Genomic DNA, 16,885 nt, shown 5'->3' with positions numbered 1-16,885 from the left:
ATATATATATATATATATATATATATATATATATATGTATATATAACCTGTGTATAATAACAATAATCCTACCTAACAATATTAGTCATAAAAATATTGCGTTTATAAACCGATCACCCGAACCAATCAACTACTTTATATAGACCTAATACATTCTCAAATGATCTTCTATTTAGTCATGATAGAAAAAAAAAGCTTCAAAAAGAACCGTTACGTATGCAATACATCATGAATGCTCTTGAATGCGTGTTCTAACGTTTGTACGTATTTACTGGCATTACGACTGCCTTCGTAAGTCGTCACGACAGCACCCAAACGTTTCTCCTGAATCATGTATCTGTAAGAACAATACATTAGTGCTCTGTTTAAGCTGTAATTTAATAAAAATAATATAACAGGACATTAGTAGTCCTTGCATTTCCAACGTTAATGTAATTCTCGATATGGATATACTTACCCTATTCCGTAACCATCAAGTACCACTGGTCCAAATCCACCGGCCAATACATCCGGACTCGATAAAGTAGATGTAGATAATATGTTATAATTTATAGCATGGTACGCTGAATCGTGGAAAATAGCTGGCTCGTTGTTGTTTAACTTCTCCGATATTTTCCTCAAGGCGAACAGATGTCTGTCAAATCCTTGTCCTGTAAAATAAAATGCCGGACAATCTATGTATACATCTGTATTTTCTCTTAACACATTCATTGCCAAGCTGAAAGTTGAAATTTCGTGTGGTGGCCGAATTTTTTATATTTTTTTATTTAGTTTTTATTGTGCTCAAAATAAGTTAATATATTATTTATATGCTTTTATTATTATGTACATAGGATTTATGTACTCTAAATCTATTACGCGATAACGCGTGATCGGCTGTTTGGTGAGAACTCGCCTCACGCGATATCGCGTGATTGGCAATGAGCGTGTTAAACCGACGTGCTTGACATTTAATTAGCAACCAGAATAATTACCCATTACAGCTTCTTTCGTGAGCGCATTGTGAGCTTTACTACAATCGTAAATCATTTTCTTCAACTCCGATTTCGAAAGTTCGTTATTGTTACGAATCATAGCGGCGCATATCGCTTTAGTTGCTAGTGTACAAGGTCTAATAGCCTCCGTTCTTCCGTGTTTAAACGCAGCAGTGCTGCAAGACTCATAAGTTGGTACCAATTTGCCTTCCAGAGTATACAGCGCCAATTGGAATGCCAGCTGCATCACGGCGTCCGGACTCACCCCGAGCTTCTTACATTGCCGTTTACCAAATTCTTCGTAAATTATGTGGTCCACACATAATCGATCGGTCCATTCTTTGTACTTGGCTATCTCCTGCTTGATAATACTCTCGCTTTTGGCATCTATAGAGAATTCAAGTCTCTCAATGTTTGCATTCTCCTTCGAAAGTTCATCTACTTCGTTAGGATGGAATTGAGGTTTCTTCGATATGTCAGCTTTCACATCCTAAGAAACAATCAAGTTAGCAATTATTGCATTAACAATACGTATCTTGAAACACTGTTATTTACCTGGAAGAATCTCAGTATTGCGACACCGTCGCCCCATGAATGTTCAAAATTAATTCCACCGTAGCCGTCCTTTGAAATAATGAGGGAAAATGACTTGTCAAACCATCGATTGGTACCATCTGCATGAAGATATGTCCTAATTAAATTATTTTTAACGGCACCCACATCTTCATCATCTAAGATCAGTGCGAATACAGCGGAATCAATCTTTTTTAGAATTTCTTGATTTCCCGTCTCGAGCAAATGTGAACGTGTCTGTGCCCACTGATCCCTTTCCGAAGTTGTAAGGATGCCCACAGGATGTTTATTTGGTGGTCTGTCATCTTCCAGTATAGTCTTTAAACATGCAGCTATTTCCTTGGGACTACGAATAGTGCCGTTTGCGCTTAAAACATCAAACGCATAAAAGTGTCCTCTCCTCATTACGACTAGGTGTTTTGCAGAAGAATCATGGAAGGTTCTATCTTTCTCTAGCTGCGGTATTCTAGTTGTATTGAACAGATTCTTATATTGTGACATGTCCAATGGATAAGCCTACGATAAAAATTTCTTCTTAGACATGCTTTTTAAGAGAGTTGCTTTTCAATCTATAAATATAAAAATATTTGATAAAAAAATATATATATATATGTGAAAGGTAAACCAAATTACGTACATACCTTAAATAAATAAGCACCGTAATAGCTAAAGCTAGGTGGGATCAATCTTGTAACATTGCGAAATAGATTGGTATTTGACTTCTTGGGATTCAAATGAAATACTTCTGGCTCTAAAATATTATCCCTGAGAGACTTAAAGAATCTCATTGAAGATACAACAAGATTTGTGGCTTTCACCAATTGTGTGTCATATTTTGGATCAGATTCTGGTACAAAGACTAGGAAGGGATTATAATTGATTGGCAATGGCTTGCGGTCACGTAAATACATATCAAACCATAATTCACTAATGTAGCTAGTATGTGAATTCTCAGCATTATTATGAAGTAGTTGTTTCTGTAAACTCTGTCCCTCATTTGCAAGAAATTTGGAAACACAGGAAGAAGTATTTTGCAGTTTCTTATCATCCAACAGAGGTTTTTGCGCGTCTATATATCTCCTACATGTATCTTCAAGTTTTGGTATCGGTAACCTCGGTAAAGATGCTTGGAAATGCAAAGTTGGAATTTTGCTAATTTGTATATATTGGTGTTCAGCATTATCGTATGAGGCTACAGTACTCCTGAAATAAAGCTAGATATTAATATCATATTTTGCTTCAGATAAATATCTGTGTGTAAAATTGGACATTTATATCAAAAGTAAAATAATTCAAATGATAACTGTACAAATATACTAATCTCATAATAGCTAACTTAATAGTTCTGAAAACAAGCACACAAGGAATAATGATAATTCGTTATTAGAGATACAAAAACAAAACACAAATACCTAGCTAAACGTTGTACTAATTCCACTCCTCGACGATTAATCTGTAATATATTCACAACAGAAGAAAAAAATAAACACAAATACTCAAAAATATATTATCCTGAGAGAATATATTATTTTGAGCGCATATATGTCAAACAATTACTGTACCGTATTTTTACGGAGTCCACTCTTAGTTAAGTTAAACATCTTGCTGTCTGATATAGGTCACTCTCAAAAGTATGTGTACTTTGATCGTATTATTTCTTATCAACAAAGAGGATTTATCAAGTTTACGAGGAAACGAATATGTCACCGAGGCATCTTCATTGGCTTGAAATACATTAAGATCACCCTGTATGTATATATTTTCACGATATATAAATTTACGTTATATAATAAAAGACTAATTATACACATCAGTTTGCATATATACACATTTATATAAGTAAATCACCTTTTAGAAAAAATTCGTTTTTCTCAAAGACGACAACATTTCGCGGCATTTGAAGCTTAGTTTCTGCAACATGTGTTGTACTTTTTGTACATAAAACGAAATATATTAGACCACAATAGGTCAATAGGTCTGTTCGTTTTCGCTGCACCGCTGAACTAGTGCAATAAGTTGAAGTGAGAAAACATACTTGTCTCGCTTCAACTTATTGCACTAGTTCAGCGGTGCAGCGAAAACGAACAGACCTAATTTCTTACGATTTAGCTGCTTACCGCACCTATCGTGGAGCAGAGGTACGTTCACACTGAAGTTCTCCGTTTGTAACTAAACCTAGCGCATTTCCTTTCCTTTCAGTTGGTACGTTGGTTCCAGCGTCCTGACAACATCGGTTAATACGACGCTCTCAGTCGTCATCGCATCCATCTTACGAACGCACGATCCGATGGGCGAATACGACGAATATAAATAATGTGCGTCCTTCAGTTAATTTTTTTGTAACTTACAATTTCTGCTTGTTGCACACGCCGATATTGCGAATCACGCTTTCCGACCGATGAAGACTTGTGCCTTAAGAATCTCGCATTCCGAATGTTCCAGTCGACGACTGTTTGTTGTTGCTCGTGAACAAGGACAATAGAAGACTCTGGTTTACACGGTGTTTACAGCCGAAGGGATCGACCAGCTGGGTTACTCTGGAGAAACACAGTAACCGGTGACGTTCTGCGAAGTATCAGCCGCCACTGTAGAAAGACTGCACGCATTGGGTTGCAAAAACCACCGTGACACGGATCTCGATATGAGGTTAGATTCCGCGTTACTCCGCGCTGTAGACGTATCTCACGCTCTACCGTTTATCCCTCCTGCGTTGGACATTCAAGTTAAACATTAAGTTACGGCCAGACCTGACTGTCACTTCTGTGTTAGATGGACTGTGTAATATGGACTGTTGAAGAAGAGCATAGTTCTTGTGTACAGTGGTGATAAGGTCTGGTACTTTATCTGTGTGTTGATGTGTATATGCCATTCGTGTGTTATGTTCCCACCTCGATGAGATTAGGGACTGTGGAATCATGTAAGTGTAGCTTTATACAATAACGTAGGAACTATAACTTTGTTTATATCTATAACAAGTTGCGTCATTCCGCAGGACGGATCCAGAATACGATATGGGTCCTACGACGGAGGTGAAATATCCAGTACCTCCTGAATTTGACGACGAGCAAACGTTAGACGAAGAAGAAGCTTTAGAAGGTAGTGAAGATTCTCACGAGTTGTCCAATTTGCAAAAGGTATATCTCCGCCAGTATCTGACCTTGGTACCTTGGTATATATGCGCATATATCTGTCATTTTGTAACAAAGTTTCTGATCCCGACTATTCTAGGATCAAGCCTGAGAAATGAAAAAATCAAGCCCATAAATAATTACAAATTATGATAAGTTTCCGCAACACTTTGGACTCAAAGTGCGTTCTCGTAGTGAGATTCCATGTTTAGTCCGTATGAGTACGCTTGATGTAATAATGATTTATTTCTGTCTCCTTGCAGGAGGGTGATATGCCGCTGAAAGATCTGCTTGCCATGTACGGCTACGGCGATCCCTCGACGGAGAACTCGGACAGTTCCGATCACATGTTGCTGCCGTCCGGGAGCGGGGATCCCGAGACCGAGGAGCGTTACTCCGACAAAGGTGACAACGACGCGGACGACGACGACGATGACGACGAGGCCGATGCAAACAGCAACGAGCCGGATCTCAAGCAATTCTACACGGAGATGCTGGTGAAAGGGAAGGATAAGACATCGTCGATCCCAACGACGAAAAACAATAGCGGCAGCGGGGGGACGACCGGTGGGGATAGCAGGAGGCACAGAATCGACGATGACGACGACGATGACGAAGATGCCGAAGCTGAAGAGTGCGCGATGACGGGTCCTCGAAGCGGGAGCGGGAACGCTAGATCGTCGCCTACGGCTGCGGGGACCAATGCCGTCGCATGCACCGGCATGGTGAATCTGGGAGGCTGTTCAGCGACTGATGCCACTAACAGTGCTGCGGATGGAGCCACCAGCGGCGCGATAGACGTGCCGGAAGACGGGATTGTCAGCGCTGGAATAGGAAGTGGTAGTTCGAGACTCTTGCGAAGTGTTTCCAGACCCCAGAGCGAAGAAGAAGAGGATGACTGCGACTACAGTCCGGACGAGGAGGAGTGGAAGAAGACCATCATGGTCGGTAGCGACTTTCAAGCTGCGATACCGGAAGGCCTGTGGTTCTACGACGACGCGTTGCCATACGAGAATGAAGACAAGCTGCTGTGGGATCCCACCCCGATATCTGAAGAGGATACAAATGAATTCCTGGAACGCGCGCAACTCCCGGCGGTAAAGGGTGGCTCGTTACCGGCTGGATCGCATATCAGAGACGACGAGCAGGCCTTGTATCTCTTGCTGCAGTGTGGCTACAATCTCGAGGAGGCTCTGCGAAGACGCAGAATGAATGTGGTGCCTCCGACGGAAGCGGTGAGTCTCTGGTCGGAAGAGGAATGCCATAATTTCGAATCGGGACTGCGGGCCTACGGGAAAGATTTCCATCTTATACAGAAAAATAAGGTACGTAGTGAATGAAAGTAGACATTCTCCATGCTAGTCCGCCTGAATCATTTACCTTCGACGTACGCGTTCACTAATATCTACATTATTAACGTTAATTTCGCGTCGCCCCTACCGTAACAATAGGACGGTTTACTTGATGGCAGTACTCGTTATCGTTCATGACTTACGTCACCGTTATTTATCGTCATTACTTACGATAATTAAGGGCCATATGCAGAAAAATATAAACAGTAAGATTCAAGTGATAAGCGAATCGATGAGTCAACTAGGAATTTCAAATCTTACTAATTACGTTTTTCCGTGTGGCGTGCGAGTCTGGTTTATAAAAAAAGAAATGAAACGAGTATGATACGAAATTAAAGATGTTCTTTTATTTCTCAGGTTAGAACAAGATCCGTGGGAGAATTAGTGCAATTTTATTACCTGTGGAAGAAAACCGAACGGCACGACATATTCACGTACAAAGCTCGATTAGAAAAGAAAAAATACGCGCTACATCCTGGTATCACGTGAGTATTTTCTCCATCCCGGCGATTACTTCTCCCCTCCTTTTCGCTCTAATTTACTGTATATAACTTCATCCTTAAACGCCCAAGCGTTTATACTTTTACCGTATCAGATATCACGTGTGTTCGCAGGTGTTTAAGAACATTGACTAGGGAAACTAGATATCTAATACTGCAGATATTTGACTGAAATAAAGTAGTACACTCTCGTGTAATGCAATTTATTTTCTTCCGTTGTCATTATTGCAAGCATGAATGACAGAACCGTTGAATCGCAAGCAGGGACTATATGGACCGATTCCTCGAGGAGCAGGAGGGGGTGCGGGATCGCAGCAGCTCGCCGAACGTTAATTATCTGTTGTACGGCGACGCGAAGCGGCAGAGGTCCAGCGTCAACATCGCCAACAACGACGAGGCCAAGCCGGCCGATTCCTGGGACGGGAATCCCGTGGCGGATCCGCTGGCGGACATCAACGGTCCGACGCCGCCTCCGCCTCCGCCGCCTCCGCCGCCGCCGCCTCTCGCAACGTCCGCTGCGACCACCGTCTCCTCCTCGACGCTCTGCAATCCCAGTGTTCTGAACACACCGACATCGTATTGCCCGCCGTCCGCTCGTCACCCGGACGGCCCCGAGTCGGAATGTGCGAACGCGTGGAGTGCGGCGTCTCGAACTCAACCTACCTCCTCCGTCATCACGACGATAACGATCAACACCACCACAGCCGCGGCGGCGGTAACAGCCGTCGGTTCGATGAACACGGTTACCACCAGTTCCACCGCCGCCACCGCGACCGCCGCCGCCGCTGTCGCGGTCTCAAACAATTACTACCATCAGCGAGTGACGTCGTCCAGGAGCAACGATTCTCACGACTCGCCTTCGCCGGAGAACATTTTACCTCATCTGCCCCCTTAGCGTCTAACCCGACCTTCAGGTGTCCAACCTGAAAGGCGGCGGATGTCCTTGCGCGGTGTGCCTAACACGGCACTCACACCATCGCTATTGTCGTAACGCATAATATTCGTTAATATCAAGGATTATATTTTTATACCGTATCGTAACATGATTATCAATCGTCCTTAGCGTGAGTGCGTGATGTACAGTGGTGCGTGGTACGATGGAGGGACGCACAGTGAGGTGGTGCGAAAGAGCGAGCGTGTCACTGTACGGAAAGGTACAATAGATGAGGAAGCGAGAAATAAAGCGAAGAAAGAGAAGACGCGAGTCACTGTAAAACATTCTTTCTATTCCCCCCTCCTCTCTGTATCCACACACCTACATGTCCCATGGGAAAGGTAGATATATCTTGAAGAGGCTTGTTAAGAGGGAAAATGTCGGTGGGGACCAGCGGAGGAGTGGAATAGTATATTACATACCGCGAAAAATGAGAAATTATGTAGGTAGATGATTGTACTGCGTAATTGATCACGATTCAACTTGTCGGGAAAGCTGTCTCTCTCTCCACACACATACATACACCCACACACATACAGATCAGCGGTATATTTATAACAATCACGAGAAATCTCTTGCGGAGCAATCTTGTCATTCCGTAAAATGCGATGATCATTGGAACCGGTCGGATTAAATGAAAGTCAGAGTGGAGGCATGATCGTCATTATTTTAATGTAACGAACGCGCGTAATCAGCGGTTCTGATGATTCGTTCTGTCCCTCGTTAAGTGTAGTTGGCTGTGTATAAAATTATATAGTTTGTATTCTCACACTTTCCTAGAGACTATTTAAGGATCACGAGACACTTCTAATTTACTGGATATGCATTACTTTATGTTCGATCATTTATAAATAGTGTTGAATATAAAAGTACACGCTAAATTAAAAATATCGTGTTTTTGTTGCACTCTTCTCGTACTATTCCTCCCTACCTCTCTTCCAAGTATCCGATCATTTCCATATGTAAATATAGCTCACGTATTCCGATACGAGATAACAGAGACATTAACATATTTATCACGACTCATTATTGTCGACTAACACTTGTGAACGTCTCGAAGTAACCGCAAAGCGCCTTCGGCAGAATGGCTGACTTGTAATTTTATGAAGATGGCTGCGTTCAGCAGAGAAAGAAGCCCGGGTGAACGCTCTGTGATCGAACGCGGGACGCAGCCTTGGAATGTCGAGACTTCTTTCCGGAAGGAAGATGCAAGCTTCCGTATTCCAAAAGCGCGATCTCACGACCGTTATCGGAACTGCGCCGAGTCCAAGGACTCGACGACCGTCTTCAGCAACTTGCCCATCAGCGGCAGGAACTGCACGCTGCTGACGTTCGCCTTGAACGCGCCGGTAGTGAGGATACTGTCGTCCAGCCTCTTCTCCGGTGTCATCTCCGCGGATGAGTGATCGCGATGATCGGGCGAGCACACCGGTGCCTTGTCGACGGTACTGTTCCCCCGCAGCCTCGCCGGCAGATACGTCTGCGCCAGGTCGCCCGTGCTCTGGATCGTCCTGGAGCTCTTGGTGTCGGCGTCTATCAAGGAGCCCTTCACCTGCCAGATATCGGGGGTGCCGCGGTGCTCGAGGAAATCGAAGAAGACCCCCAGTTCGGTGGCGGTCTCGCGCGCTATCAGCTGACGGTCGCGCAACGCGAGCCTGGGGCTCTTCACGCCCTCCAACGCCTGGGACAGTATGAGGATCAGGTTGATCTCCAGCGCGAGTCGCGTGTTGTTCTCGTCCATGGACTCGAACCACGGGTCGCTGAAGCGATGGTTCCTCGCGATGTTCGGACTACCGTTGCCAGGCCCGCCGCTGCTCTTCGCGACGTGTCTGCCGGTCGCCAGGGCGGTCGCCCTCGAGAGGATGGTGTTCTCGCATATCAGCGGGTCGTACGGGCGGCGCACCAGCCTGGGACTGCTGAGCAACGGCACGGTGACGTCCAGGCCGCTGACGTAGCCGAGGAACTCCCCGCCGATACCGGCGGACGTCCTGGACGTGGAGGCCGAGGCCGCGTGAATGATCCTGCGCAGATCCTTGCTGGTGTGCATGCGCCGCAGGTTCTCCGGCGCGGCGCGTTCCCACTCCTTCTTCGCCGAGTCCGTCTTGTCCTCCCGTCCGGGCTGCGAGGCGGCCGCCGGCAGCGAGACCGTCGGCTGCGAGCGAGAGTGGAGGGCCTGAGTGAACAGCTGGGTCGAGCTGATGATCGTGCCGTAAGTGAGCCGCGGGCCGGAGCTCATGCTCATCTGCGGCGGGCCGAAGTTCATCTCCGCCATCGGCGTGTACCAGTAATCCTGAGTGTAGATCGTGTCCACGAGGGTGTTCAGCTTCGGCGAGAAGTGGACGAAGGTCAGGGCGCAAGTGGTGTTGATGACGATCAGCTTGTTGACCAGCAGCTTCAGCTCGCCGCTCGGCAGTCGATTGTCGCAGGACTCGAGCTCCTCGGCGCTCTCCACGCTGATGCCGTCGATGATGAACTTGAGTATCCGCGGCCTCAGCAGCAGGTTCACCGTGCTGTCGTAGGCCAGATACATGCACTTGATCAGCGTGTCGCGCACGCCCGGCTGAATCGCGTTCCAGATGTACGTTTGCGTGGCTATGGCGTGAATGAGAGCGGCCAGCGATTGTATCAGATCGGCGGCCAACAGATCGGCGGTGTGCCTCAGCAACGTCGACACGACCATCAGCTGGTGCTCGTGGGAGTTCAAGAAGAGGGCCACGTGCTCGGCGTAAATCATGTGCGTCTCGCTGGTGACCAGGCCGATGAGGAACTCTAGACCGAGCGTGTAGAGCGGCCACCAGTCTTGGCAGCGCCACCTACCGTTCGCCGAGTCGTCGTACAAGGAGTCGAGCATGCTGTTGCCGATGTCCGCCGGCGGGATCAGGCCGAGCCATAGCTTCGTGATGTCGTTGTCGTTAACGGGACAGTAAGGGGAACGCGATATCACACCGAGAAGGCTCAAGGCGGCGGTGCTAAACTTGAGGTACGGGTACTTCTGTAATGTGTTGCCGACGCAGGCCATCAGCTCGGGTATCATCTGACGGAGCTGCACGCAATTGGCTCTCCGGCTCTTGGAGCCCGAGCTGCGCTCGACGTAGGAACGGAGCAGCTGCGTCACCAGACAGATGGACAAGGTCGCCGGCAGACTCTCCCGCATACCGCGCAGCGCCTCCGCGTTGTTGTAGTCGGCCTTCTTCTGCGTGTCCTTCTCGTCGGTCTTGAGCTCGACGGAGAGAAGCTGCTGCTTCCGGTGCTCCAGCCGGCGAGCGGCGTCCTTCAGCTCCTCCAATTCGCTGAAAGCGATCGTGCAGGAGTGCGCCAAGAGGTACTCGAGGCTCGCCGAGTCCTCGGCCAAGGTGCTCTTCACCAGCTGCACGCAGCCGAGGAGCAACGAGATCAGCGTCTGTCGCAGAGCCTTGCCGAAGCCGCGATAAGTCTGGGCCACCTCCTGCGTGAGCTGCGACAGTCTGGCCTTGAAGATCCTCGAGTCGCCGACGCACATCTGCTTCCACGAGGTGATGCACCTCAGAGACAAGGAGGCCAACAACATCGGGATCTTGCCGCCGCTGCTGTCCGGTTCCTTCACACGCTCCAGCAAGGAGTCCAGGGCGAGCTGGCTGAGAAGGTGCGCCTGGGACACGTTGATCGGGTAGTTCTTGGCTGTCCGGTCGTCGGTGAGCATGACGATGAAGTGGTACCACGACTCCAAGTTGATCTCGTACAACGGGTCCGCGTGTTTGCAACGCCGATCCTCCTCGGCCGCCCTGCAGCGCTCGTCGGTGTAGAGAACGTACATCGCCAGCTTCTTCCAATAATCCTGAGACTTGTCCAGGAGCTCCTTCAGATTCTTCGAGAAGTTATTCTCGAGCAACGGGCTCTTGTACAGTTCCAGCGTGATTATGTCCAACAATTGGGAGTAACCCTTCGCGCCGGGCACGAGGGCCTTGAAGAGCGGGGCGAACAGGTAGCTCCAGAACTTCTCACGCTTCCGGAAGAAATTCACGAGGATCTCGTTCCTGTGATACCACATGGCGCGCATCACCGTCATCGTGCTGTCGTACAGCTTGTCGCACACGATGTCGTCCTCCTTGTACACGCGTTCCAAATACGAGTCCAAGAACTGGCTGCAGCCCTCCGTGAGAAACTCATCGGCCGGACGTGGGAAGATCCTCTTGCATTCCGCTTGGTGCATGATGTTGAAGAGGGCTTCGGTCAGGCCGGGTTGCTTCTCCAAGCACACGGCCACCAGTTCCAGAATGGCGACCTTCACCTCGATCGCGCACGTCGGCAACGTCAGCCGGAACGCGAAGGTCTCGCGTATGGACGTGCCGTCCATCCCCATGCAGACCAGCAGCGACATGGAGAACTCCTCCGCGAACTTCTTCAACAGTCTGACCGCCATTTTCTGCAACGACGGGCTGAACCAAACGTACAGGTAATTGACGATGGTCGGCACTATCAAGAGCCCGTTCGGTACCAATGGGGAGGAATAAAGGGCGATCTCGAGGGGCGATCTGTCGCGCGGCTCCAGACCCAGGGACTTCCTGAACATCAGCAGTCTGTTCACTATCGACAGGGCCAGCTCCACGCTCTTGGTAGTCTTGAAGCCTTTCCCGCTGATCCAATCTGTCTCGGTTATCATTTTGTTGTGCAACGTCCGTTCACCGGTCCGTATTAACTTGAGCAGCGCGTGACGCGGCTCCAAGTAGAGCAGGCTGTACACCACTACATGCTGTAACTCGTTACGGATGTCGTTCTTGGGCAGTGCCGAGTCCAGAGCGCGATGTATACAGAACATACTCTTCAGCCACAGGTCGATCCTCTCGGCGTTCGACTCGAAGTACCACGAGTCCAGCTTGGGTAGCACACCTTGCAGCAGAAACACCATGCCCGGTATCTCGATCGTATACATAGCTTCTTTACTATGCTTGGCGATCAGGTAATTGTACAGGGTTTCCAGGAAAGCACGCAGAATGGGATAAGTGTGCTCGATGGTTTCTATCCCGGAGAGCCAGGACGCCACGAGACCGCCGTCGAAGGAGATCGCTTCCGCGAAGTCCGCCGGCTTTTGATACCAGTTGTTGAATTTGGGGTAAACACCCGACCGCATACGCAGGAGGATATCCTCGGGGTACCTCAGGACCAGCCTGGACGAGAGACTGATGCACACGGCGATGATTTTGTACAGGTTCCTCGGCAGCGCCGGATACGAGAACCGGTTGACGATTTCGAAACTCAGCTCCGTGGGAGCCACCATGCTCAGCGGTATTTCCATGTCTTTGGCCAGTAGCGCTTCCAGCAGTCTCAGGCCCTGACAAACGTTCTCCGGCAAGTCGGTCATCACCGCGCTGATGTTCGCGATCCCGCCGCTCGCTTGAGAAAACAACTGCTCGATCTTATGATGCAGAGCATCCCAATAGTTGGCTTTGGTACGAAACAAGACCACTTCCTTCTCGCTCGACAGCACGAAGATGTTCTCGCGAACACAATTGTCCGGTATGGTAAAGGAGTTCCTTTGAATTACGCATTCCGCTTCGTACGGCTGTAGCGGCTTGCTGCAATCTCTCTGCCGGGGAATCTCTATAGTCAGCGATGGCAGATTGTCCAATTCCGAGGCGATCTGAATATTGAATATTTGGTGAAACGAATTCAATGCGTATAATAATTAATGCACGTTACCTTCTCGGCGCTCGCAACGGTCGTGGATGCCAGACCGATAGCTATGCTGGTTAAAGGCTCGAACTTGTAGGGATACAATTCAGCGGCAACTTTGTAAATCGGCCATAAACCCTCGTCCCGCTCGTCCCAGAATCGAGCCGCGCATTCCGGAAACTTGACGGCAGCGGCCATCGCGTCGAAGATGCCGTTTAAAGCGCTCAGCCGATCCTCGTCGATGAAGGCACACACCAAAGTGAGAAGATTGTAAACGCTGCTTCGCGCCACTTCGGCATAGTGGGTCTCTTCTTGAATCATCTCGGAGTTCAGTAAATCTTTCAGGTAGTGAAACACGTCGAGCTGTATGGCCTTGATGCCGAAAGGTCTGAAGCGATTTAACACATCTATGTTATCCGGATCGATCGCGTAATTAGCCAGCATCCATGACAGAAGCAACGGCCCGTCCTGCGGTAAATTTTCACGGACGCACTTGCGTTCAAAGGTTTCCTGCATATTGCCTCTTACGTTAGTTATCCAGTTTTCCATAGCAGTGCTGAAAAATAATGCGCACAAACAAGCTGCGAATCCCTCTTAATTATGCGAAATAACAGCGAGCTAACTTACTGCTTCCTGACGTCCATAGCTACAAGTAGTAAGGCTACCTGACTGTACTGTATCTCTTCGATCTTTTTAATTATAGCTTCCTTGTCCTCGTGACTCTTTGTACTTGCTAAACGTCTAGGTTCACCCTGATAATAATATATTTCAATAACATTAAAGCGAAATCTTCCGAGTGTACAAGATATATATGGAATTTTCAAGTCTTACCCCGATACTTCCGTAAAATTTGGGGAAATCATTATCGGCGACATGAATGTCATGTACAATCACAGTCAGTATATGAAGCAGCTCACGCATTTCGACCAGTGTGCTATTGTATAATCTGTGCAAATGATCTTCTGTACATAATGGCGATCGTACAGGCGCGCTTACGAATTTCAATGTCTCGATCTGCTTTCGTATAGACTCAAAGAGATCTCTCATCAGAATTTTATCGAAAAACTTGGCAAATTCCTTGTGATGAGGATGCCTTTTATTGTCTTTATATTCGATCATGAGCTTCAGGCATTTTATCAAGGTCACCCTCTCGGAGTAGTAAAAACTCCAAATATCATCGATTAGGATTTTCATGGAAGTGAGGTCGGAGAGCTGCGATGCAAAAGTCTCGGCGCAATTTCTGTATTCATAGGAGACGAAATTGCATACGAGATCCCAAGTAATCGTAACATCCAAGTTCTGGTGAATAAAAAATACTGTATATTATCGCGCTAGAAAATTATCATGATAACAATTAAATATATATTTTGTGATTCACACATTATGTGATACACATAGAGAGTTATGCACAAATATAGAATAAGATACTTACAAGAAGTGGGGCTAATCTACTAATCAAATCATACATCTGAGCAAGAGGAGGAGGATTTCTCTTAGAAATACTTTGTAACGATTCATCTGTATACGGCTTGAAAAATTGGAGCCCTTTCTTGAGTAATATGGTACTATTGTTTATTTCATCTTCAACAGTATCACTAGCACAACAACACGTTGTGGCTGATATTATAGACCAAAGTTCTTTGCTACAACTTTTCATAAATTATTATTAGATTTATTTTCATGGATATATATATATATATATATATATAACACCATCATACAATATTGAGAGTATAAAATTTGTCAAGACAATGTCAATAACGAATGTACTTGCTTTAAAAAAAATTTGAAAACAAAAGGTTGCATGTACTTACGGCAAATTACCCATCGGAGCAACTTCCATGTTGATAGTATTTTTATTGTACTCAAGATTGTTTATAAACCTTTAAATACGCTTCATACGTTGGTAAATAAATATATTATACCTTACAATTCTAATGGCTTGTTAAGATACACTGCAACAGAGGACACGTAACCTCATATTTATCATATTGGCGGGTAACGTGAAGCGCACAAAGTACGGCTGCTCCATCGTTGAGTCATCACTACAACTTCAATTTACCGGTAGAAACCACTTAGCAGAGACTCAAACCTTTTATCATTTTAGTTTCCCGAGTTACTGCTAAATGACGCTGAATAGTTTATTGGCTAGTCACTGGTTATATTGGATAATCCCGTTAGATGGCACCAAATAGGCCGTTACATGCCGGAGCAATTAACGAACATCAATATGAGAGAAAGAAAAAGACAGCATGATATACCCGGCATTTGCTTAACTAATCTGCTTTCCGCTTTATCCAATTATTAATGGAAAACGAACGTGCACAGAATCTTTCAGGCGTATTATTCTTCTATTATATAAGCTTCTCAATTCTAAAAATTCAATATTACTCTCTCACATTATTCGCGATGTACAACCTTTAATATCTCATTCTTCAATGAAATAATTTATTTCCACATTTCAAGATGTTAAGATTCTCAAATATTTCGCATACTATTGATTGAGCAATTAATACAAATAAAATCATTCCAACGGATGATGGATTCGTGTATCATATGAACGGAGGGCGGCGTGTATCGATATCGACTTCGAGAAACTCAATCATTGCAATATTCAGTCAGTTCCGGAAGGGTCCGCGACGCGGTAGTGACGGCTCGATCAATCCTTCCGTGTTCATCGCGATTTCGGCTCGTCGAAGGCGAGTCTCGCGGCCGAATCGTTGCCGGGAGTGTCGGAAATAAGTTCCGCACGTGTGTCGCGATGAGACGTCGTTAAACAGACATCGTAAGTGGACGTCTCGCGAAGTATAGCTTCGGTAGTGCCGAGCACTGTCGTCCGTCGGTTACGATCATGGCGGCTCTCGAAGTTCAAATAAAAACGGTCGGAGGAGCGTCGCTCCACGGATCATCACTTGTCTCAAGCTGTACAATAAGACAGAAAAAATAACAGGGATTTCGCGAATATTATGGGCGAATTAGCTTTTTTCCTTAATAGAAGTGGTTTCTCTTGCGATATTCTTCGTCTTTTAATACCCGTCAACATAGGAGGGACGACGAAACTTTATGGGAAAAACAAGGTACGATAAGCACACCGTATATATCATTTTGAACAATATGAAACCTTACGAGTTGTTGTTCCTGACCGCTCGAGAGAATTTCATTTTGTGTTCACTTCACGGAATGACTTTCGATCCTGTCCCGTTCACAAAACGGTCACGACGCTTGAATGATTGAATGGGGACGCATTCCTTATAAAAATATGCCACATTACATACGACGTACATCGGAAAAGAAAAGGTCTTGATGACCAATGACCGCCATTCCGTAGGCATTAGAGAGCGAGTTATAGCACATAACACGTGCACGGGAGAAAAATCATCCTGCGAGAGGGGATGAAGAGGGCGAACGCCATTCTGTCGTGAACATTTATCACACTTAAGATCCGCGACTCATCCGCGAGATATTACGTGGTATTAGATGACGTGTAAGACGCGGTTCGCGGAAGTGCCACGAGCAAAAGCGTACATCGTGTTTTGTTGTCGCGACATCGTGACGTCCCGCCTTTTGCTGGATGACGCGAGATTCTTACCGGACGGCTTTTCCCATAATTCCTATGTGTTGCCGACAATTTCCGACGAATCGAGATTATATTCGTAACCGGGATCGGACGTTCAACTGTAAAATACAATAGTTTACGTCTGTGCGTATACAATATAAAGTATGCGTAAAATGAATTATATTTACACAGAAAAAAATATTTTACTTTCGAATTTAC

General features: G+C 46.3%; 3 protein-coding genes across 7 annotated transcripts; 1 reads left to right on the top strand and 2 right to left on the bottom strand.

The window, feature by feature from the left end:
* Positions 1-29: 29 nt before the first annotated feature.
* Positions 30-3,532, bottom strand: LOC106752100 (carnitine O-palmitoyltransferase 2, mitochondrial-like). Of its 2 annotated transcripts, none has more exons than XM_014633512.1 (8): positions 3,396-3,532; positions 3,110-3,293; positions 2,960-3,000; positions 2,189-2,750; positions 1,530-2,063; positions 975-1,464; positions 458-650; positions 30-337 (listed from the first exon to the last, which is right to left on the bottom strand). In XM_014633512.1, exons 2-8 carry the CDS (start codon positions 3,146-3,148, stop codon positions 211-213), a joined length of 1,986 nt encoding a protein of 661 aa, XP_014488998.1. In that variant the 5' UTR covers positions 3,149-3,293; positions 3,396-3,532; the 3' UTR covers positions 30-210. The 2 variants fall into 2 exon arrangements, with proteins under 2 accessions (XP_014488998.1, XP_014488999.1); XM_014633513.1 differs by having other exon boundaries at positions 3,110-3,271.
* A 252-nt stretch (positions 3,533-3,784) lies between these two features.
* On the top strand, positions 3,785-8,349 carry LOC106752122 (mesoderm induction early response protein 1). 4 transcript variants are annotated; one of them, XM_014633577.1, is made up of 7 exons: positions 3,785-3,862; positions 3,990-4,193; positions 4,317-4,464; positions 4,540-4,681; positions 4,939-6,000; positions 6,385-6,512; positions 6,789-8,349. In XM_014633577.1, coding segments are annotated over exons 3-7 (1,968 nt in total). In that variant the 5' UTR covers positions 3,785-3,862; positions 3,990-4,193; positions 4,317-4,462; the 3' UTR covers positions 7,423-8,349. The 4 variants fall into 4 exon arrangements, with proteins under 4 accessions (XP_014489063.1, XP_014489064.1, XP_014489065.1 ...); XM_014633578.1 differs by having other exon boundaries at positions 3,990-4,464; positions 6,792-8,349; XM_014633579.1 differs by having other exon boundaries at positions 3,990-4,464; positions 6,760-7,185.
* A 100-nt stretch (positions 8,350-8,449) lies between these two features.
* LOC106752121 (nucleoporin NUP188 homolog) lies at positions 8,450-15,080 on the bottom strand. Its single transcript, XM_014633575.1, has 6 exons — positions 14,925-15,080; positions 14,543-14,759; positions 13,942-14,409; positions 13,738-13,862; positions 13,138-13,666; positions 8,450-13,078 (listed from the first exon to the last, which is right to left on the bottom strand). The coding sequence occupies exons 1-6, from the start codon at positions 14,951-14,953 to the stop codon at positions 8,708-8,710; spliced, it is 5,739 nt and encodes a 1,912-aa protein (XP_014489061.1). The 5' UTR covers positions 14,954-15,080; the 3' UTR covers positions 8,450-8,707.
* Between the last annotated feature and the right edge of the window lie 1,805 nt (positions 15,081-16,885).

The sequence above is a fragment of the Dinoponera quadriceps genome, unplaced genomic scaffold (genome assembly GCF_001313825.1).
Source record: "Dinoponera quadriceps isolate SergipeBrazil2010 unplaced genomic scaffold, ASM131382v1 scaffold365, whole genome shotgun sequence".
NCBI classification, from domain to species: Eukaryota; Metazoa; Arthropoda; class Insecta; order Hymenoptera; family Formicidae; genus Dinoponera; species Dinoponera quadriceps.
This window is presented reverse-complemented; position numbering and strand designations above follow the sequence as displayed.

Bases quoted from the DNA above. Each gene is read 5' to 3' on its own strand.
- LOC106752100 (XM_014633512.1), bottom strand. From the start codon at position 3,148: ATGTTTAACTTAACTAAGAGTGGACTCCGTAAAAATACG. The intron at 2,751-2,959 runs GTATTTGTGTTT...GCTTTATTTCAG, and splicing joins TTAGTACAACGTTTAGCTAG to GAGTACTGTAGCCTCATACG. The intron at 1,465-1,529 runs GTAAATAACAGT...ATTGTTTCTTAG, and splicing joins CAATACTGAGATTCTTCCAG to GATGTGAAAGCTGACATATC.
- LOC106752122 (XM_014633577.1), top strand. The intron at 4,682-4,938 runs GTATATCTCCGC...GTCTCCTTGCAG, and splicing joins AGTTGTCCAATTTGCAAAAG to GAGGGTGATATGCCGCTGAA. The intron at 6,001-6,384 runs GTACGTAGTGAA...TTTATTTCTCAG, and splicing joins ATCTTATACAGAAAAATAAG to GTTAGAACAAGATCCGTGGG.
- LOC106752121 (XM_014633575.1), bottom strand. From the start codon at position 14,953: ATGGAAGTTGCTCCGATGGGTAATTTGCC. The intron at 14,760-14,924 runs GTAAGTACATGC...ATTTATGAAAAG, and splicing joins GCTCCGATGGGTAATTTGCC to TTGTAGCAAAGAACTTTGGT. The intron at 13,667-13,737 runs GTAAGTTAGCTC...ATTATTTTTCAG, and splicing joins GCTATGGACGTCAGGAAGCA to CACTGCTATGGAAAACTGGA.